The following is a 20158-nucleotide window of genomic DNA, read 5'->3' on the forward strand; positions in this document are numbered from 1 at the left end:
AAGATAGTAAACATTATTTGCTCCAGTTTATACACATTATATATATAGATATATAAAATACAGTACATACATTAAATTCATAAACAACACGAAACATTAAAGCTTGACATAACATCGTACTTAAATGCATAATTGGAACGTTTAATATAAAATGGGCCGCTGCGGCATACAGAGATTATAATAGCTCTTCTTGTCCCAAAAATCCACACTCTTCCAGCCGCACCAGCCCTTTATCTGTATGGTGGATAAATCATCGGCACCCGTGTAATGAGGATCAAGTATTAAGAACTTCGCTTGTCCCGTCTGCACACAGTAGTCCACGCCGATAATTGTGTGAGCCAGGACGCCACCGCCAATCATAACAGGTGTCCCCTGGGTTTGGAAATGCATGGCCAGCTCCGGAGCAATTGTTGAAAGCTCTGCACCAGAAGCAACGTGTAAAATCTTGGAATCAACATTGAGGAAACCCTGCAAACACATGCTCAGCTCAGTGGAGCCAATCCATTGCGACGAACCCACAAACGATGAAGGCTTATCGTTTATTTTGTGCAAATATTCCTGTATTTCCAAATGCGTGGGTATCGCACGTTCCGTGTATCCCTGTAGTAGGAACCACGAGCAAATCGTCTGCAGCGAACGATAGGCGCAGCCCCAGCCCTTATCCTGTACCTGCTGCTGCAAATAGTGATAATAATGATAGTTGCCATTCACCAGATACTCTTTGCCATCAGTCACTCCACTGGGCCGAACACCCAGATGTGTGTTAAGCAGCGGCGTCCAAGTCGACGTGTCCACCGTGTCTATGTCCCCTTGGAAGCGACACTGATTCGCACGCCTGAAATACGGCCGAGTGGCGGGCAATGCAAACTGTCGATGTAGCCGCTTGCGTTTCTCCTGTACACTGGGTTCGTCATCGCTAAGCTGCTCCAAATATGCACAGCTCAGAAAGTGTCCAAATTCCTGAGGATAAAAATGATAGCTGCGTGGCGACAGTAGCAACGTCTCCGATGCCGCCGTCTCTTGCTCGTTGAGCCGCTCGCTGAGGCACTGTTCGAACAGACGCAACGAACGACAAATGCTCTCTATAAGCACATCATACAAACGCAGCAGCTTCGTCTTCTTGCAGAGCATGGCCATTGCTTCGAGCTCCAGTGGCACCTGCTGCTTACTGGGATCCTCATTCGTTATGCAAACGCTAAGCGCTGGATGCGACGATGCATCGCCCCCTCCAAGCTCCCGTGTGCGACAGCGCAAGACATCAATGTTAATCACATCATAGGCACAACCCACCGCGCCATAATACTTGGCCAGCTCCGGTGCAGTAGCAGCAGCTTTTTTTTTGTTGCCACTAGGGGACTCTGTGGGGGTGGGAATTTCCGCGATAAGCTGTTCAATTAGCGAATCGCTGTTGAAACTTTGGTGCTGCGTTCCACAGTTGCTGCTCACATAGATCTTCGTCTGTGACACGTTAAACACCAGACTTCCATCGGCTACCCGTTTGCGAAGCGCATGCATCTCCTTGGCTATGGCCTCTTGCGTTGGCGACGTGTGCAAGAAGAAACCACACTTCAAGCGCGTAAAACAAAAATCGTTATACAGCTGCGGCGCTTCCATGACTTCGTACGGCACTTGTTCCAGCTTGCCGTGTATAAAGAATGATGCACGCAGTCCAACTAGTGTGCCCAGCTGACATTGAAGCAATATCGGATTATCCGTTATGTCCACCGATGAGATTACTTCATTTAGATGAGCTTGTGTATCGGTACAGTCGCCAAATTTGACCAGGCCACACAAGTCTAGCTCGGCTGGGAATTTGTGCTGTATATGTTCATAGTTCAGTTCACCCACACTTGACTCAACATTGAAACTCAAGAGTAACAAAGTGCTTTCTCCATAAAACACGCCGTATAAACAACCGCTGCACTGCAGCTTGACGCGCTCCAGGCGCTGAAGAGTACATCAGCAAACAAAAATAACAGATAGGGCTTGGAGAAAATTTAAACGACTTACCTTAAGCAGAAAAGCTGATATTCTCAATTTGGGAAGCATTTTTCTGAAAACTAGGCGTGAAATTATAATATTTAGGTACAAACTGCACAGCTGGCAAATGTGTTATCGATAGACATGTTATCGTATGTGCATTGCATTTATAATCTGTATCGGCAACAGTGTGACCATAGTGTACAACAAATGCATAATTGGGATGTTGGCGCTTAACATGCATATTTAAATTAGTTAATCAACATTCGAATACACACATATAACATTTATTTAATACAATATATATTGAATTCGGCATAGATTATAGATTCGCAAAAAAACGCTTGAATATTTGACTGAGCAAGCTGCTTCGGGTTATTTACGTACTTTAGCTTTACCTTACTCAGCTGTTACCAGCTTGTTGCGTTAAATTTCTTGGGCGTTTCCATTCTTCTTACTGAACTTTAATTCTATCAATGTTATACATTTATATACAAATACAATATTGATAATTGCCTGCTGCCGCCTTTACATTCCTAGTGCGATCTCCTTCTTTTTTTTTCTTTTACTAATTTACAATTTGTATTAGGAATTTTGTTAGATACGATACTACATACTACTAGTTTTCCACAATTTTCTAAGTAATTTTCTTTGCTAATTTTATATGGTTCTGCCCAAAGCATGCATTTAAGGTTGTCTTCAATACAATCGCTTGAATATAGTTATCAAATTCCTGCAGCTACTTTGTTCGCTTACTCTTCGTTCGTTTCGATTTGTAAATATTTAGACTGAACATTTAGATACGCTAAACATGAAATTTAAAACACAAACATCCAGTTCTTTGGCGCTACTTCTTCTGCTTGGCAGCCGAAGTTGCGTCTGTTGTTGTTGCTGTAGCTACTGATCCCTTGCCTGTGGTTGACGGTGTTGAAGCCAATGGCTCCCTTCCTCCCATAGCTAATGGGAAATCACTGGCGCTTACCGGCCTAGTCGTTGTAATCGAAGATTTTTTGGACGCATTATTTTTACCTGCAATTAAATATTATTTAAATGCATAAAACCCAGTGCCGTTTACAATTAAAACATACCCATTTCGGCCTTCTTGGCCTTGTCAGGCTGATCGGCTTTGGGCGATGGCTTTTCCAGCGTCTGCGTGGGCGATGAAGTCTCGCCTTCAGCATGCTCCTCAATAGCCGGCAAAAAGACCTCCGACGCGCTGCTACTGTCCTGTATGCTAGTAGGCGAATCCTTCTCTTCGGCAATGCGTGGCAAGAGCTCACAGCTGCTGGCTATGGCTACATTATTCGTTGCTTGATTATCAACTGAAGCTGACGCTGCTCCACTAGCCACTGCTGTTGTTATGGCAGAAGCTGTTTGTCTTTGAGATTCCTCAGTGCTGCTGCTGTTGCCTAACTGCTGCTGCTGTTGCTGCGGTGCTCCACCAACTCCAACTCCAGCACCACCAGCAGCCGGTCGCCAAGTAGCCGCCACAACACGCTGATGCTGATGATGTTGAGTTTGTTGTTTAATGGGCGGTGAGCAGCATAGCGGTGATATTTTTGTCTCTGCGCTGCGCGGATGCAGTCGATCCGGCGAGAGTGCGCGACGCAACAATGGCGAGCTCGGCTCTGCAGATTTGGTTCGTGCAAATCCCGCCTTCTTGCTGCTGGCGCTTGCCGCTGTCTGCAGCGTGGGCAACGTGCTACCTGGACTATACGACTGCGTGGTATTGGAGGCGCCAGGCTGATGACCCACCAGTGGAAAGGCCAACGGCGATGGTGAGCGAGTTGGCGACGACGGCAATGGCGATGGCGACGGTGTCCGCGCCAAAGGTGACAGCGGTATATGACCCACAGACTTGCGCCGGTTGGGTAGCGCATTGCTGCTCGAAGTGTGCAATGTCTTCAACCCTGCACCCGCATTGCTGCTGGCAGCCGTGCCACCAGCGCCAGTGGCTGCTGCGTGCAGCTTGTGCTTAAGACCATGTAGCGTTGAGGGACGCTGATATAGCTGCGGCACAACGCCAGTGGGTGAAACTAAATAAGAAAGGCGCGTTAAATCCAACTGTTATTACGAAGAGTTAAGGCTTTTGGACTCACCTGGCACATTGCCCACAGAGGTAGCGCTATTGCCTACAACGGCGCCCACATGCGGAAGTAAAACAACTGGACTAGCCGGCGGCGGTGGCAGCTGCCCGCTCAAGGCAGCGACGGGTGCTGCATTAGCGGCACTATTAGCATTAGCACTACCTGCGCCATTACCATTACCATTAGAACTGGTGGGCGTGTTGGGTGACGAGGATGAAGGTGAAGTTGATTGCGATGAGGAGTTAGCTGCCGATTGGCAGCAGCTGCTGCTGTGATACGAAGAGTCCAACGGCGATAGATTGCGTGCCGATGGCGTGGTGGGTGAATTAGTGCCCGCCGAGAACTGAAATCAATCATTTATATGAAATAAATTAATGTAAGTACATATGTGAAATACTCTTAGGCTCCACCCAACGTACCTGTTGCATCTCGGCGTTTGCACGTTTGCTGCTTATGCGGCGAAATAGCGACGTTTTGCGCTTCTTGTCGTGCTCTCGCTTCGTTTGCTTCTTCTGGCGATTAACGCCCTTTTTGGCCAGCTTGATTTGCATGAGGTCACGCTTGCGACCACCGCTCTGTATGCTGGTGTGCTCCAAGGGCGTGGCACGCAGTGTCACATGCTCGCCGCCGCTGAGCAGCAGCTGCAATACCTGGGTGTGGAATAGGCCCTGTATGGGCTCGCCGTTAACATGGGTGATGAGATCGGCGGGTCGCAGACCTGCCTCAAACGCGGGACTGCCCTCGTCGACGGCCATGACCAAATGATGCATGGTATAAAAATCTGTGTCGCCATAATAGACGCGAATAGTGTGCACAGTGAATCCAAAGCCACGTGGTCCACGGCGTATAATAATGGGTGGCTTGAGATTGGTGACCAGCGGCGAGAGTTCGCGACAGGGAGATGTATCCCTTGAGCTAGCTGTGCTGGAGCCATTGCCGCCACCACCAGCGCTCCCCGGTGACTGAATGCCACAAAGCTGTGCCGCCAGTTGCGTGTTGTCCAGCGACGACATTAGCGACAGACCCAGCGCCGATGCAGATTTGACTATGGAGCGCGACCGATGATGCTTGACGCCATAAGAAGTGGGTCCACTGCTGCTGTCCATGGACTTGGGTTGATGCTGCAGTGCCAGGGGCGACTGCTCACGTATATTCATGTTCTCCGTGGAGGAGCTTCCGGCGCTGATGGTTTCATCTTCAATCGAGATGGAGAAACGTGGCAATATGTCACGCGCACAAACGCCCTTGCGCTTGCGATTAATCTGCGGTGAGAAGTCATCGCTGTCCGTTTGAGAACTCTCCGGAGTGCTGCGAGAGAAGCTGCTCACGCTTATTGGTTGCGGTGTCGCCGTGGACGACTGTGTCGGTGGTGGCGGTGTTGCCGGTGTGCTAATTATGGTCGTTGTGTTCGGTGGCATACTGTGCCGCTGCTGCAAACGCACAACCGCTGGCGTTGGCTGTTGCAAATAATGCTTGAGCATGCGCAGCTCAGCATCGTTGCCAATGGTGACGTTATGCAACAGTTCCGGCAAAAATTCGCTATCAGGCGTGGAGGGCACCTTTAGGCAACTGGATGAGAGCTGCAAATCCGCATATATCAAATCAAAATATATTAAGATCGATTTATCATCATCTCAATCACTCAATATACTCACATCCAGTTTACGCAACTGAGGCGTGTTCAAGAACTTGTTGACCACGCCCTCTTGGCTCGCAGCTGACGGCTTGAGCTTGGGCAGCGCTCCCGTTGCAGCTATGGTCGCCGTCGCTGTGGCGGTTTCCTGTGCCCGCGAAGGCAACGTTGTCGGCGTTCCTTTGGCGCTGTCCGTTGCGTGACGTGACCAACTATAATGCTGTTTGCGATATTGCGGAGTGTAGGAGTTGAAGCTGCCAAAGACGGGCGTATCGTCGGTGTCATCGGTATCTTCATCGCCCAGATCGTGGTTGTAGCGATCCATGCGGGCTGTTTAAAATATGATAAGAAATTAGTATGTTGTGTATAAATGGGAGCAGAGACGCGCACGAGTGAAAATGTAAGGAATTGCCATCTCAGGCTTATATTGACGGATACTACTGGGCATCGTTTAACAGTTAATATGAATACTTTAAAGCATGGTTGTGCTTATCAAATAATTCTGTTTTTCACTCAGACTCGTGCAGCTCTCCTGAATGGAGCTGTGGACTACCCACTATCAAAATAGCTGGTGTCATCGTCGTGTGACAGCTGCGGCACAAACTCAGCCTTCTGGCGCAGCAGCGAATTCCAGTCCATGCCTTGAAAGTAGAAATGCTCCTTCACTTCCAATGCGCCGACCTGAGTGCCCAGACGATCGCGCGGATTCTGCTGTAGCAACTGTGAAATTATGTCCTTGGCCTCCGATTGCACGGGCCAATCCTCACTGTCGGGCCAATCAATATCATCGTTAACGGTGTGCGCAAACAACTCCTCGGCAGTCTCCCCAAAAAATGGCACACAGCCAATGAGAAACTCGTACAGTATGATGCCCATGGACCACCAGTCGACGGGCTTGCCATAGCCCTGACGCAGTATCACCTCGGGCGCTATATACTCGGGCGTGCCATAGACCTGCAGAGATGAAAATAATTATGCAAATTCCTGGGTGGGTGGGTATAAGGATCAGCGCTATCTACCTGCTTATCGGAAAACTGTCGCGTCTCCGAATCAATGTAGCCTTCATACAAATTGGTGGCCAACGACATGAGACCCATTTTGGACAAGCCAAAATCGGTAAGCTTGATGTGGCCGAGTGCTGTGATTAATAAATTGTCCGGCTTGAGATCTCGATGGACAATGCCATAGCTATGCAGATACTCCACGGCTAATACTGTTTCGGCAAAATAGAAGCGCGCCATGTCAGCGGGCAGCGGACCAATGTTCTTAAGCAGGGTGCCACAGTCGCCACCTTCCACATACTCCATGACCAGACACAGATGCTTCTTGGTCTCAAAGGAGCAATACATGCTAACCACAAAGGGATTGTCTGCAAAGGACAATATGTCACGCTCGGCAAACACCTGCTCCACCTGATTGCGCAATATGAGATTATTCTTGTTGATCTTCTTCATTGCAAAGCGCTGGCGCGTCGTCTTGTGCTTCACCAGATACACGGCTCCATAGGCGCCATTTGAGATCAGCTTGGCAATGTCAAAGTCGTTTTCATGCGGTACTGGCTGTTGCTGTTGCTGCTGTTGTTGTTGTTGTTGTTGCTGTTGCGCAGCAACTGTCTCCGCTGACGTATTGAGCTGGCTTATGGCCAATGCAAAACTAGGCGTTGGTTGGCCATCACAGCCCACCGGCGTTTGTGGCGGCTGCTGTGGCAACATTGGCTGTGGCGTACAGGTGCCGCTGCCGCCCGAATTGCCAGCGTCCAGTGACATGTTGTCCAGCGACAGGTTGCTCAGTTGCTGGGCCGCACAGGTTAATGGCGAGTTCAGCAATAATGCCCTGGGCTGCGCATCCAGCAGCTTGTCCCCACCAGTCACATGCTCGGAGCACATTTGCTGCGTTTCACGTAGCTCCTGCTGCAGTTCCGCGATGGGATCACGATTGAGACCAAGCTTGTGTATGATATACTGTGGTATATCCGCTTTGATCACAGGCATGGCCTTGGCATGTCCCTCGGCTGCCTCAAGAAGCTCGTAGAATTCTTGCGGATCAAATTCAAGACATTCCAGCAAACGGGCTGGACGCGATATAATCAACAGCAGCTTTTTGATCACGCCACTTAGCTCGGCAGCAGCTTCCGGCGATTTCTCCTTGGTCTCCATCAGAAGACGCTCTAGATTCTCGCTTAGCTCGTAAAAGTATTGCGAGGTTATCAACTTAGCCTCCGATTTGTGCAGACAATCACGCGCCATCTCCAAAACTTGATGATGCACAAAGCTGAATCAATCAAAATTTATTCAAATATCTATATTTGAGATGTACTATAGATAATCAAAGACTTACCGCACGATGGGCTGTGAATCACGAAAACTACTGCAAGCAGCGCTCTTGTTCTCATTGATAAAGTGCTTCATGCGCTCCTCCATTTGCTGTGTAGCCTTGGGGAAGCGCTCCTTATACAATGTATTCATTACAGCAATCTCGCTGTCCACAATGGGTGACCGAGATGGGCTGGATAGCGAACGGGAACGCGGTCGAAAACAGGGAGACATGCGACCGCCACACGGGAAGGACGACATCGAGGCATTAGACGCATTCGCGTTGGCATTAGCATTCCCGCTGCAACCCACGCTCAGGTCGGCGCAGCAGTTAATGCAAGCGATCGGTGGTTTCAATGGCTGCGGCTGCAGCTGTGCAAGCTTTGGTGCATGCGGCTGTTGTGGCTTTTGTGCGGCTAGCAATAAGGCGCAATGTTTGGGACAATGCTGCTTTAAATGTTCCGCACAGCAGGCGCCGGCTGCTACTGCGGCTGCATCCTCCTGACCAGGGGGCGGCATGTTGTGCGGCAAATGATTAAGCGCCTCCTGACTGGAGCATTGCGACTGCGCAGCGAAAACAAGTTATGAGAATCTTCAAGTGCCATGGAAAATAATATGATTTTACCGATAAATTAGAGCTGCCTGGTGTTGTGCCGTAGCCCGAGGAGGGCAGCGATGCTACCGACCAGCGCCTGCCGTCGACAACCCCACGACAGGAGGCGATGCGTTTGATGGGCGCAAATGCGAACGGCATGGGCGAATTCAGGCGTGGACTGTCCACCGGACTAGCTGAATAGGGTGAATGTGCCCGGGAGCCACCTGCTATGGCTGCAGCATTGGTAACCAGGCTCAGGCGATGATGAGCCACACCGCTCGATCCACTGCCACCAGCGCCCGAATTCGCGCCTCGCATGACCACCCCATGCAAATGATGATGCTTGGACAGCGCAATGCCACTGCCAGAGCGCGAAATATTTAAACCGGGTGAGGCCGCCGTGGGCACAGTCGTGCTTGCTGCTCCTGCGCCTGGCCCTGGACCAGAGCACAACTCGTGTCGAAAATAGTTGCCGGTTAGGCAGGGCGCTGATTTGCCTAGCGAGGAATGACGCATACGCAGCAAATTGGACGCTTCTAAGAAAGCCAAATTATAAGATGACTCACAAAATTGGGAGGCACTTACCGCTGCTGACGGCGCGCAGAGAATTCGTGTGCTGCTGATAGGAGATCTTACGCAGCAGCGCCGTATAGCCGCGAGAGTGCAGTGAACTGGAGCTGCCCGATAGGCCACCCGACGAGCTCTTGGTTAGATTGAGATTGCGTAGGATCGAAGAGCCATTGTTGCTATTGCTGTAATCATTGGCTCCCAATTTGGCCGGCGATACGGGCAGCAATTCAACGCCGCTGCTGGCATCAGCGCCGCTTGCATTAAAGGAACTGGCCGCCGACTGAGCAATCCTTAGAGCGTCCGCATCCGCACTCGCAGCAGCAGCAGCTGCTGCGGCGGCTGCCTCATGATCGGAATCTTCAAAGATGAGCACACGCGCCGAGTAACTGGACTGCGGACGTATACGGGACAAATTGGCAGAGCTCAGTTGACGCTTGGCAACTGGACTGGCGTCGCTGCAGCTACTATTGACAGAAATGTCGCATATGGCACTGGCATCGCACACGCCAATTTCGCTGGCCAGGCTGCGATCAATGAACTCCTGTTGATGCTCCTGCGCGGATTCATCACGTTTTTGTGGTGTTGAAGTTGAGATTTTGCTACATGTTGTGCTCCCTGCTGATGCTGCTGCTGTTGTTGTTGTTGTTCTTATTGTTGTTATCGCTCCTGGCGACGACGACGACGACGACGACGTCTGTGAAGCTAACGGCTCCTGACGACTCATGACGTTGTCTAAGCTTTGCTTGATACGCGCACTTAAAAGACTTGCATGTTGTTCTTTTTGCTGTTGGTGTCGCTGTTGTTGTTATTGTTGTTGTTATAATTGCGCTTGCTGCGTTTTGGCATGGCGGCTGCTGCTGCTGCTGCGGCTGCTGCGACTGTAAATAACCAAAAACAATAATTAGCATGGAGCTGACAACGTCGCCCCAGACACTGGCAATTGCTACAATAAACACACACACACACACACACGCGCACAGGCGATATAATTTTTGTTGAATTTTCATTTTCACACACGTCAATGGAAATTTCATTATAAATATACATACGCATACGTATTTGTATATACGCCGGAATATATAAAATAGTTCAGATGTTAAAAAAAAGTGATCACAAATATATACAGTATGCTAACAAAGTCTTCGTACGGCTGCTATTTTTAACTTTATTGACTTGAGAAATTAACAAGTACAAGGTAAAGATCGTGTCGCAAATTATTTATCCGATTAGCTAGTTTACCAAAAGCAGCCAACCTGTGCTGAGAAGACTTTGATGCTAAATTAGTCCAAGAGCTTCACTTTAAATGATATATGTATTTCTTTTACTACAAAAAAGATCATACTACTGACAAGTTCTTTTAAGAAAATAGTTTTTCATTCATTTGCAAACAACAAACCCGCTTTGCCATGATTTTATTTTAACGATTTCTATACTCGATTTTCAAAGAGTTTTTATTATTAAAAGTATTTAAACGTGAAAATACGTTCCCAAAATAAAAAGGTCTAACAAATTAAAAATGACGATTCAATGCTAAAATTTCCGATATGACAAATATCCATTTCTGAGAGTTCTTCTCTTCGACAGCACAGTGTATTGCAATATATACACCTGTCAGATATGTACATATTTATATTAATAAATATGGTTATTAAAAACGAAAGCGCGACGGTTACTTTTGTCGCCAATTTGCATACATTGGATGGAGGGATAAGTGTAGGGTATATGGAAAGAGTGCAGCACCCGCCGAATGATCGTGCGGCGCTGGTTGTCGTAGTCACGACGTCGACGACTGGTCTGCGGTTATCAGTTAAGTGTTGGGTTTGTTTTCATTTTATTTATGTATTTTTATTGCCACTTATTTACGCACACTTGTCCAACTGTGTCTGTATATGTGTGTGTTTCGTTGTATTTGTTTAAATTTTGCTCGCACGAAAATTTAATTTGTTTTACTATATGCCAAGTGGTCGTTTAAGCCGCCAAGGGCAGTTGATTTGGGGTGGGTTCTATTAAAAGGATTTGACGCACAATAAAAACAAACATCAAATTAATTGCGTCCAGGAGCCCCAATAGCAATGACACATACATTTGTCATTCAGCGGCGACTGCTCCACACCTCAGACACAAGCCAAATACATCCTTATTGCTGTGCTGCAAACACTGGGTGTGTTTGTCTGCGATGATAGGTAGACTCCTTATGGGCCGCCCACTGGCTGCCTTGTACGCGCACGCACACAAACGCACAGACACGCACTCTTGGTCACACTCACACTCGCACAGAGAGTGTGGGGCAACAATTGATTGTTACACACGTTACATGCACTTTGTAGATTTTGCACATTACATGATATACGCAGCAAGTAAAGCGGATTCGCACACTCACGTGCACCGCACACACAATAATATTAAACTATTAACTAAGTGTAGACTCTAATAAGCAACCAGAGCGACGAAAAATCGTTGTTACAATATCAATTGGCTTTTGTATGCTTCGGTCACACTTGATACACTAAGTTGGGGATGATAAATGAATGAATGGTCTATCGATAGAATACACTTCGATGCATATCGGTTTCTGTGTATCGAGTAAGCATCGTATCGGCCGGGGATATAGCGGAAAATAAATATGATTGCTTGCGCAGCAGTAGCCACTGTTTACATTTACTAAATTTATTTATTACTTTCTTTAAATCGAAATGTAATTGTAAATTAACTCGCATTGCTTATTATCTTCATTATTTAAAATAATCCGAATAAAAAGCAAATTTTATAATTAATGAGAATATATATATATATAAAGCAACAATCGTTAGCCATAATTCATGTTTGTACTATGCGAGGTCTGGTAAGCGCTAGATATGTTCTTCTGGGACGTTGATTGCTGCGTGTGATGCGGCTGATCTGTGGCGAGATGGTTATTTTCTTGACACCATTCAACAAAATCGTCAATAAGCACGGGCCAAGCACCCTCTGAGTCATAGTTGCTCATACGATCATCGATGTTGGTGGCAAAATCTAGCAGCAGGTTCCAGGTGTCCCTTGAAATCGCGCGCTTGTGTTTCTCTTCAAGGAACTTGCACCAAATGTCCAAGAATTTGAAACGATCGCTGAGCACAATGCACCAATACGCAATGGCCATGTCCAAATCAATGCCCTTCTGGCCTGGATCCTTCGCATAGTTAAAAGTGAAGTGGTAGAAATCCTTAAATTTGCCCGCATCATTCAATTCCTGTTCCAGCATAGGCAATTTTGACTTAAGCTTCTCTATACTGTCTGTGCCCAATTCGCACATGCCATTGATGAACTCATCCCGCGAAAATTCGCATTGCACTTCGGCATGGAACTTCCAGGCAATTATGAGTACAAGCTTGGAGTCTGGGCTCAGTTCCAAATCGTCTAGAAATTTTATTACGCCCTGTGAGCTGATCTTTAGGGCATCAGTTGGATCACGATAACGGATAAATAACTGCTCGATCCGTTTGCGATCTAGCTCCCTATAATAGTATTCGGGATTCTGAAAATAGTTATCGCTGGCCAGATCCATTTTCCAATCATTCTGTTGCAGGCAGAAGATGGCTGTCTGTTCGCCAGTTTGTGTTAGCGAGATAAATTTTTTCACCTTGTCACGGTGTTGGCTTGACTTTAGTTTGTTCTGTAAAAATAAACAAAATTAATGGATAGCCACTACCAATACACATACACATTTTATGTAAATGCACATTGCATAAATACACCAACTACAACAATTTGTGCGTGCGCTGGCGCTTGTGTGCCAGGAAGAAGCAGCAGCAAGCAAAACAAACACAAAAATTGCCTGTAGTATAATACACTAGGAACACAAGTATATAAATAAATTCGCATTTTGATTCTGCACTTACCATGGTTTATATATTGTATTTGTTATTATTTACTAATTATTAGCAAAGTTTTCTCTGCGTTATTGTTTCGACCGTCGAAACTCAGAGATGCCCTAGGTATCGATTCATTCGCACCGATTTGGCAACACTGTAAGTGGCAGCACTCAATGGTTATCGATAATTTACATCTGACTCAATATTGATTTTCAGAGAAGCAACAACAAAAATAACAAGAAAACAAAGCAGACTCAAGTCCTTAGTGTAAAAGTATCCAAAATACAGCCAAATGCATTCCCAGTGGCTGCTGCTGGTGCTGCTCTACGCGGCGGCTATTCAAGCCAGCGATATTACAAGTGTTGTATTTGGTGATATTAAGGAAGGTGTTGTGGCAGCTTTTGGTGACTTTAATTCTGATGAGCTTACTGACATTTTCGTCATTCAAGATGACAGGAAAATGCTACAAATACTATTTGGTGAGTGTATGCTTAAAGAAGAAGCTTTATATAGTGGATTTAATAAATATTATTAGGGGCTGATACGGAACCGTTGCTACGAATGGGTCCCATATGCTACTTTGAGGCCAGAAGAATTGTAAGCGTAGTACCTGGAGATTTCGATGGCGATGCTCTGATGGATGTGCTGGTCAACGTGGAGAGAAGCAAGGATATCAATGACGTTTACATTAATTGGGGCAACACAACAATGCTCAATTGTTCCGAAAAACCCCTCTTTCAAACTAAGGGTGAGGCAATGGCGCTCGATTTTAATCATGATATGATCATTGATTTGTATGGACTGGACACAAATGATACACGTACCTTCTGGATTTTTAACAACAAACGCGAGCCCCCGATAGTCGTGCACCAGGCGATGCCCACTGGCGGCACCACTCAAACTCTGACCATACCCAATGCAAATGCATATTTGGATCTAAACGGCGATTATCTAGCCGATCTGTTTTTGCAAACCAAGACCGCCTACGAGATCTGGTATGGCATCAATGAACGGGACGGCCAGGAGAACTTTAGCTATCAGCGTACCATTCCGTATGAGTTGGTGGGCATCAACGACTACGTGGTGGGTCAAGCCGTTTTCATGGACTTCGAGCTGCGTGGCGTGCAAAATATTGTGGTGCCATATTGCGTACAGGAGAATTGCAAAAACTCGACAATATTTGTTCAGGACGGCAGCCTTTTCTATGATGTACACGTCAATTTTAAGGACCCACAGGGCGTCACATGGGCATTTGTGCCGCCTGATGCGAATGATGTTTATCTGAAAACTATTACTGCACGCAGTGGCGACTTCAATTTGGATGGCTATCCAGATTTGCTTGTCACACTGCATCCGTTAAGCGTGGCAAAGCCGGTTATGCAAACGTTCCTCCTGGAGAATGTCGCCTGCAAGACGTGCAGCAAGAAATTTAAGCGCACCTTTGAAGTTCGCTGGAACGCGTTAGCTCCCATGGGTAATAATACAGTCGCTGGCGCATTCTATGACTTCTATCAGGATGGTGTTCTTGATGTTATACTCATGGAGAAGCTGCAGAATGGAAATTATCGTCCACTTGCTTTTCGCAACACGCTCGACTACGATGCTAATTTCGTCAAGGTGATTGTGCTCACTGGTCTGGTGAATCCGCAGAATCCCACATCGCGCACACCCCTGGGACGTAAGAAGCGCACGTATGGCAGCAATTTGCCTGGTCCAATTATTACCTACAGCACAACCACACAGGATGGCGATCAACAAATTGGCAGCAGTGTCCAACTGCCGCAGTCATCTTATTTTGCGCTTCAATTGCCCTACACATGTTTTGGTTTGGGTCGCACGCCAAATTTTGTGGATCAGCTGGTGGTGGGGCTGTACAGCAAGTTCCACAACTGGACGCAGCTCATACCAAACTCGCAGATCATAGTGGTGCCCAAGCCGCTCGATCAGCCACAGCACTGGAAAGCGCTGCTCTTTGTGACGCCCAGCAAACTAATCCTAATGAGTGTAATCGCCCTGGGTGGCACTTGTCTTGTGATTGTGTTCATCATCTTGGCGCTCTATATTAAGGAAAAGCGAGAGGATAGGCAGGAGCGTTTGCAAGAGTCTCATAGATTCCATTTCGATGCAATGTGAGCAGTTGCATAACAATATTTAATCAGCCAATTGCAAATGCGTTATTGTATGTTTATCTCTTTAATTCGTTTAACACAATTTCCCGAAATGTATGTAAGTTGTTTTCCACATTAGAAAACAACTAAAGCGCATTCACAGTTGGTTTTATCTAGAGTTTATGAACAGACTTTAAAGTAAGATAAAGCCGTATCGTAGAACCAGCTGGGAATCGGCATTAATAATCGTTTAATATATATGTAGTTTAAAAAATGTGATAAAATCAAAAATCCAATAAACGTAATAATAATGAAGACGGGTGTTTTGGTTAGTGGTATTAATGGTATTATAAGGGATAAGTTCTTGATAGTAAATTTCTAAACGAAATACATGGGATTACTTCTCGAAAAGGCCGGCACAATCATCCGGCGCTGATACTCTTCATTCGGCGAACGGGACAGCCGGGTTCTGTTATTTAATAAACGGAAAAGTTAAATAATTTTATTCGTATGCTATTTAAACTTTCTACTATTCTGTTGCTTACCCAGTAATATAAACACGTCCACGTGCTGCAGCCAAGTGAGCCAAATAGGCTGGAGCTGGATACGAAACGGAACGATTGCAGCGTGGAAACATGTGGCATAAATTGTAAGTCAATTGTTGCAATAGATCAATATCCAAATTGCCAGTGTTCTCAATAACATTGTAGCGTGTGGGCTTAGCGGTGCCCTGTATGGACTGATGGCTAACCATAAAGAATTGCATCTCGTTCGGATGCACAATGGTGCGATCCACCACAGTGCCTGGCTCAACATTGTTGAACTTATTATTTCTCGGATTCGACGGCATTCCCTCTGGAAAGAAGCGTGTGTGATGGCGCTTCACCACAATAACACAGCACATTTTTGGCTTGATGCCCAGCTGTAAATCAATAAAATCATTTATAAGTTAAATCGGAAACTTCAATCAAATGGAATTTACCTTGGTACAGGCCACATAGATACCCTTTAACTCGATATTCTGAATTTTCAAAAACTGCCCATCGCTAACACCATCCCGATAATATATAATGTGATCCGGATAGCGCTTCTGGTACTGCTGATAGACACGCAAATGTTCGGTTACAATGGATTCCATATCTTCGATTTCTTCTCGGGCGCCGCCACCGCCGCCGCATTGCAATCTATATTGCATATTGTATGAACCGCCATGAATGTCGTGCGATGCAGCCACGCCCACTACACTGGGTATGTCACGTTGATCGGGTGAAGGATGTGTCACATCCGCACCCAAATACATGACGTTCGCTAGCATAGTGCGTGGATCGTCCTTGAGCTTGTGATTGATACCGTTCAGCTTGGAATTGACCTTTAACAAAATGTTGCCAACTAATTGTCCGTTCAGGCGACGTTCCACATTGTTTTGCTTGATGCACTGCGTCAATATGCCATATTGAAGTTCGGCTTTCTGTTTAATGATGTCATAGGTGGGACCACGCGATGGTAAGATGACAAAGACCAGGTCGTATTGGTGGTCCTTAAGATCCTTAAAATGCACATCTAAATTTCGCTCGTCTCTAAAAGTGCGTATGTCAGCCTTGGGCTCCAGGCATACGTTGACATACTTGGCTTGTTGTAGCACCTAAAAAGCGATCACATTAGAAACTTAAGATTGCTGAGATGCCAACACTAACCAAATCCTGTAATTCGGCAACCTTGTTGTAATGCATGCGTGCGCCCTCGAAATGGAGTATGGCCCATCTGTGGGGTTTTGGCTTAGCGACCAGAAATTGTAAGTTATCCATGCGCCACGATCCGTTAAATGGTCTTGCAAAATTTTTATTCTTGTACTCCAGTTGCGGTGCAGGCAGGAGCCGTGTGCTTACCGTGATGAAATCGCTAGCAATGTGTATACCAAATCGGCTAATAACGGGATCATTATTGTGTTTAAAGTATGCCAATAAATCCATTATCTTAGCTTTGCGTTCATTAGTCGATGTGGCCGCAAATTTGATCATTTCCGAGACTTGATTTGTGCCATCTTTGCGCTGTATTGAGAATGAAAAATGAAAAATATATGCAAATATATATAACGGGACGACGAGATGTGTGGTCGTAGCCCATTTTGGCTGTTTCTATTCGAAAGGATCTATGCGTTATGAAGCTATATTGTGGTAGCTTGAAACAATGCCTATTTTTTGGTGAATATCGTACAGCTACCATAAGAAAGTTCGCTTTAATGATATGAACATTGATATGCTCTTAGCATACAAGCGAGCTTTGACCGTCAACGAAATACTATATAATAAAGCTCTCATAGGAACGATCGTTAAAATTAATATTATGAAAACACCATAGTGTCTGTAAGAGTATTTAATCTCCGGCACACCAAAAATGACTGGTTGTCTTCCTTATTTTCTTATAAATATATCATATATATATATATATATTATACTTACATTTAGAGCTTGGCCCTCCTCAATGCGGCACAGCTCAATGGGCAAGAAAATGTTCTTTGCTGGTGGCCCAACGTGGAGGCACTGCAGCTTGGGAAACCGCAAAGTATAATTCCGGGAACGGAAGTATTGATCCACGGTCTTAACTTCACCTTCCAATTGAAATTTCTGCTCGTTCGCCGGTTTGTCTGACAAGCCGTTCACCTTATATACGCGAGGTGCGCTCCCAAAGCATTTCGGCGGTTCGTACACCACATTAATGCCCTTTATAAAGGGCATTATGCGCCACGTATTATTAAGCGTAGTCGCTGGTGTTATGGCCGACTGCAGTCCATAGCGCTCTAAATACTCAATCATTGACATTGCCATTGGGAACGACTTGTGCGATACATCGACATTTACGAATGGTTTATCGCCCAACACAAAGCTCTGGTAAAGGCCAACCAATGCCTCATAGCCGTCTCCTAGATCGCGTCGTTCGCCGTTGCCAGAGTTTTTGAAATAGGAGCGCCCGGCTCGTATGGATCGTGAATGACAGGGTGAGGCAAGAACTACCTCCAGACATTGCAGCGCACGCATTGGCTTGTCATAGATCTTGTCGTTCATATAGCTGCAAAATATATCAAATTTACTTTCAATTTTCAACATTTAGCGTAGCCCACCCCAACCTGTGAAGTGAGCTGAGCTCCAGCACAGAGTTGTCCGTATCCTTGAGGGTCAAGGTGTAGCGAACGGGTCGACCATGAGGATCAATGACCTGCAGAAAGAACAGCAATTAGTTTAATATAGAAAATATATTAAGCTTTTGGCGCAGACTTACCTCCACTTCGCCAGTGACATTGGGTAGCTTGTCGACAGAATAACAGCATTTGCGTCCATCGAAGGCAGCAATACCGTTCTCCAAATGTTTTCCGCGAAACACTTCGAATGCTTTGCGATAAAATTTCTTCGGACGTTCCGGCACAATGGTCACATCATAATGATATACTATCGCGGGCATCTTACTCATGTCCACATCCAAATAATTGACACCCACTCTACCGGCAATTCCAATGGTGCCACGCTTAACGTTCCCTGTATAGGGCAATTGCGGGGGCAAGGAACCGCCTTGCGTTCGCTGAGCTTGTAGTGGAGGGCGCTGCTGATAACCACCCTGTTGAGGACCTTGTGGGCCACGCTGCTGATAGCCACTCTGCTGAGGGCCTTGTGGGCCGCGCTGCTGATAGCCACCCTGCTGAGGCCCTGGTGGGCCACGTTGTTGGTAACCGCCTTGCTGACTGCCGCCCTGTGCACCGCCTTGTGGGCCAGACGATGGGCCACGTTGTTGGTAACCGCCCTGCTGACCGCCGCCCTGTGGACCAGACGATGGGCCACGTTGTTGATAGCCGCCCTGCTGACCGCCGCCCTGTGGACCAGACGATGGGCCACGTTGTTGATAACCGCCCTGCTGACCGCCGCCCTGTGGACCAGACGATGGGCCACGTTGTTGATAACCGCCCTGCTGACCGCCTGATTCTCCCTGTTGATTCCTTGGTTGTTCACCCTGCTTGTAACCTGTTTGGCGTTGCTGTCCTCCTTGCTGTTGTGGTCTGTATTGTTGTTGTTGTTGTGGAGCACGCTGTTGTCCACCCTGTGAACGTTGCCACTCTCCTTGTGGGTTTTGGCTTTCAGAACGCTGCTGCGGCCGCTGAGTCGCAGGTACGCCATCGTCGCCAGCCTGCAACCTTGACGTATTCTCCCTAGCCGCAGCGCTTGTTGAAGGTGCGGGAGCTGCAGCTGCAGCACAAATTGAATACCTTAGTTAAAGCAATGCATGAGCCATGACGTGTCCGACATGGTTAAATACAAGTTTTGTGCTTCCCCCTTAAATAATAAACTTGCGCCTCGTATAAAAGCTTTGCTCGATTTGAGCTAAAAGATAGCCATGTAGATAAGGTGAAGAGGTGAATCAGGTGATTCCCCCACAAATACGGAGCTTCGAGAAACTTCGAATACATGCATTTATCTGTATGCACACACATACACACACCCACATACACAAACACACACACACACACAAACATGCAATTATAGTGCACCATAAGTACACAAACCAAAGCAGCAAATTATACATATATATATATATGTATATGTATTTATATATATGGATGCATTTCACATATTAATTAAACTCACTTTGTTGTTGCTGCCGTTGTTGAGGAGCTGGCGCTGCAGCTTCTTTTTCGTCTTTCTTATATTCTGAAAATTTCATTTTTTTTGTTGAGGTTGCACCAATAAATTACAAATCTATTGTTTGACAGTACTTACTGTTCTTCTTTCCCATTTCTTATTATTATTTTTTATTCTGCAAGGATTTGCTGATAAATGTCAGAACTATTTCTTTTGCGTTTTGCGTCTAGTTGTTTTCAGTTCGTCTTACTCTTTATGTATTTTTCGCGTTACCCAGCATTGCTCAAATGTTGCTAAGCATTGTGCTGGGATAAATGTTGCAGAGCGCAAAGTTGTCTGCCAATATATATCGATAGTAGTAAACAAATATTTTTGTTTTATCGAAACTAGAATTTAAATG

General features: G+C 46.3%; 5 protein-coding genes across 6 annotated transcripts; 1 reads left to right on the forward strand and 4 right to left on the reverse strand.

The window, feature by feature from the left end:
- Positions 1 to 13: 13 nt before the first annotated feature.
- Ufsp2 (UFM1 specific peptidase 2) lies at positions 14 to 2156 on the reverse strand. The gene is made up of 2 exons (XM_064684375.1): positions 2011 to 2156; positions 14 to 1947 (listed from the first exon to the last, which is right to left on the reverse strand). The coding sequence occupies exons 1-2, from the start codon at positions 2047 to 2049 to the stop codon at positions 142 to 144; spliced, it is 1845 nt and encodes a 614-aa protein (XP_064540445.1). The 5' UTR covers positions 2050 to 2156; the 3' UTR covers positions 14 to 141.
- A 95-nt stretch (positions 2157 to 2251) lies between these two features.
- Positions 2252 to 11648, reverse strand: dop (microtubule-associated serine/threonine (MAST) protein kinase dop). 2 transcript variants are annotated; one of them, XM_064684342.1, is made up of 11 exons: positions 11261 to 11648; positions 9193 to 10055; positions 8638 to 9143; positions 8038 to 8576; positions 6720 to 7971; positions 6258 to 6654; positions 5723 to 6030; positions 4487 to 5647; positions 4080 to 4410; positions 3069 to 4016; positions 2252 to 3009 (listed from the first exon to the last, which is right to left on the reverse strand). In XM_064684342.1, exons 2-11 carry the CDS (start codon positions 9899 to 9901, stop codon positions 2828 to 2830), a joined length of 6333 nt encoding a protein of 2110 aa, XP_064540412.1. In that variant the 5' UTR covers positions 9902 to 10055; positions 11261 to 11648; the 3' UTR covers positions 2252 to 2827. The 2 variants fall into 2 exon arrangements, with proteins under 2 accessions (XP_064540412.1, XP_064540421.1); XM_064684351.1 differs by having other exon boundaries at positions 11203 to 11648.
- Positions 11649 to 11939: 291 nt separating this feature from the next.
- On the reverse strand, positions 11940 to 13239 carry SCCRO (defective in cullin neddylation 1 domain containing SCCRO). The gene is made up of 2 exons (XM_064684096.1): positions 13053 to 13239; positions 11940 to 12826 (listed from the first exon to the last, which is right to left on the reverse strand). The coding sequence occupies exons 1-2, from the start codon at positions 13053 to 13055 to the stop codon at positions 11984 to 11986; spliced, it is 846 nt and encodes a 281-aa protein (XP_064540166.1). The 5' UTR covers positions 13056 to 13239; the 3' UTR covers positions 11940 to 11983.
- Positions 13240 to 13250: 11 nt separating this feature from the next.
- Positions 13251 to 15448, forward strand: LOC135429637 (T-cell immunomodulatory protein). The gene is made up of 2 exons (XM_064684018.1): positions 13251 to 13504; positions 13561 to 15448. The coding sequence occupies exons 1-2, from the start codon at positions 13318 to 13320 to the stop codon at positions 15156 to 15158; spliced, it is 1785 nt and encodes a 594-aa protein (XP_064540088.1). The 5' UTR covers positions 13251 to 13317; the 3' UTR covers positions 15159 to 15448.
- On the reverse strand, positions 15333 to 20135 carry AGO2 (Argonaute 2). Its single transcript, XM_064683981.1, has 9 exons — positions 19897 to 20135; positions 19765 to 19827; positions 18410 to 19365; positions 18258 to 18346; positions 17593 to 18199; positions 16828 to 17181; positions 16116 to 16775; positions 15679 to 16055; positions 15333 to 15602 (listed from the first exon to the last, which is right to left on the reverse strand). The coding sequence occupies exons 1-9, from the start codon at positions 19910 to 19912 to the stop codon at positions 15512 to 15514; spliced, it is 3213 nt and encodes a 1070-aa protein (XP_064540051.1). The 5' UTR covers positions 19913 to 20135; the 3' UTR covers positions 15333 to 15511.
- Between the last annotated feature and the right edge of the window lie 23 nt (positions 20136 to 20158).

The sequence above is a fragment of the Drosophila montana genome, unplaced genomic scaffold (assembly GCF_035044405.1).
Source record: "Drosophila montana isolate Dmon_TW-CO22-7 unplaced genomic scaffold, ASM3504440v1 contig_1417_1, whole genome shotgun sequence".
Lineage (NCBI taxonomy): Eukaryota > Metazoa > Arthropoda > Insecta > Diptera > Drosophilidae > Drosophila > Drosophila montana.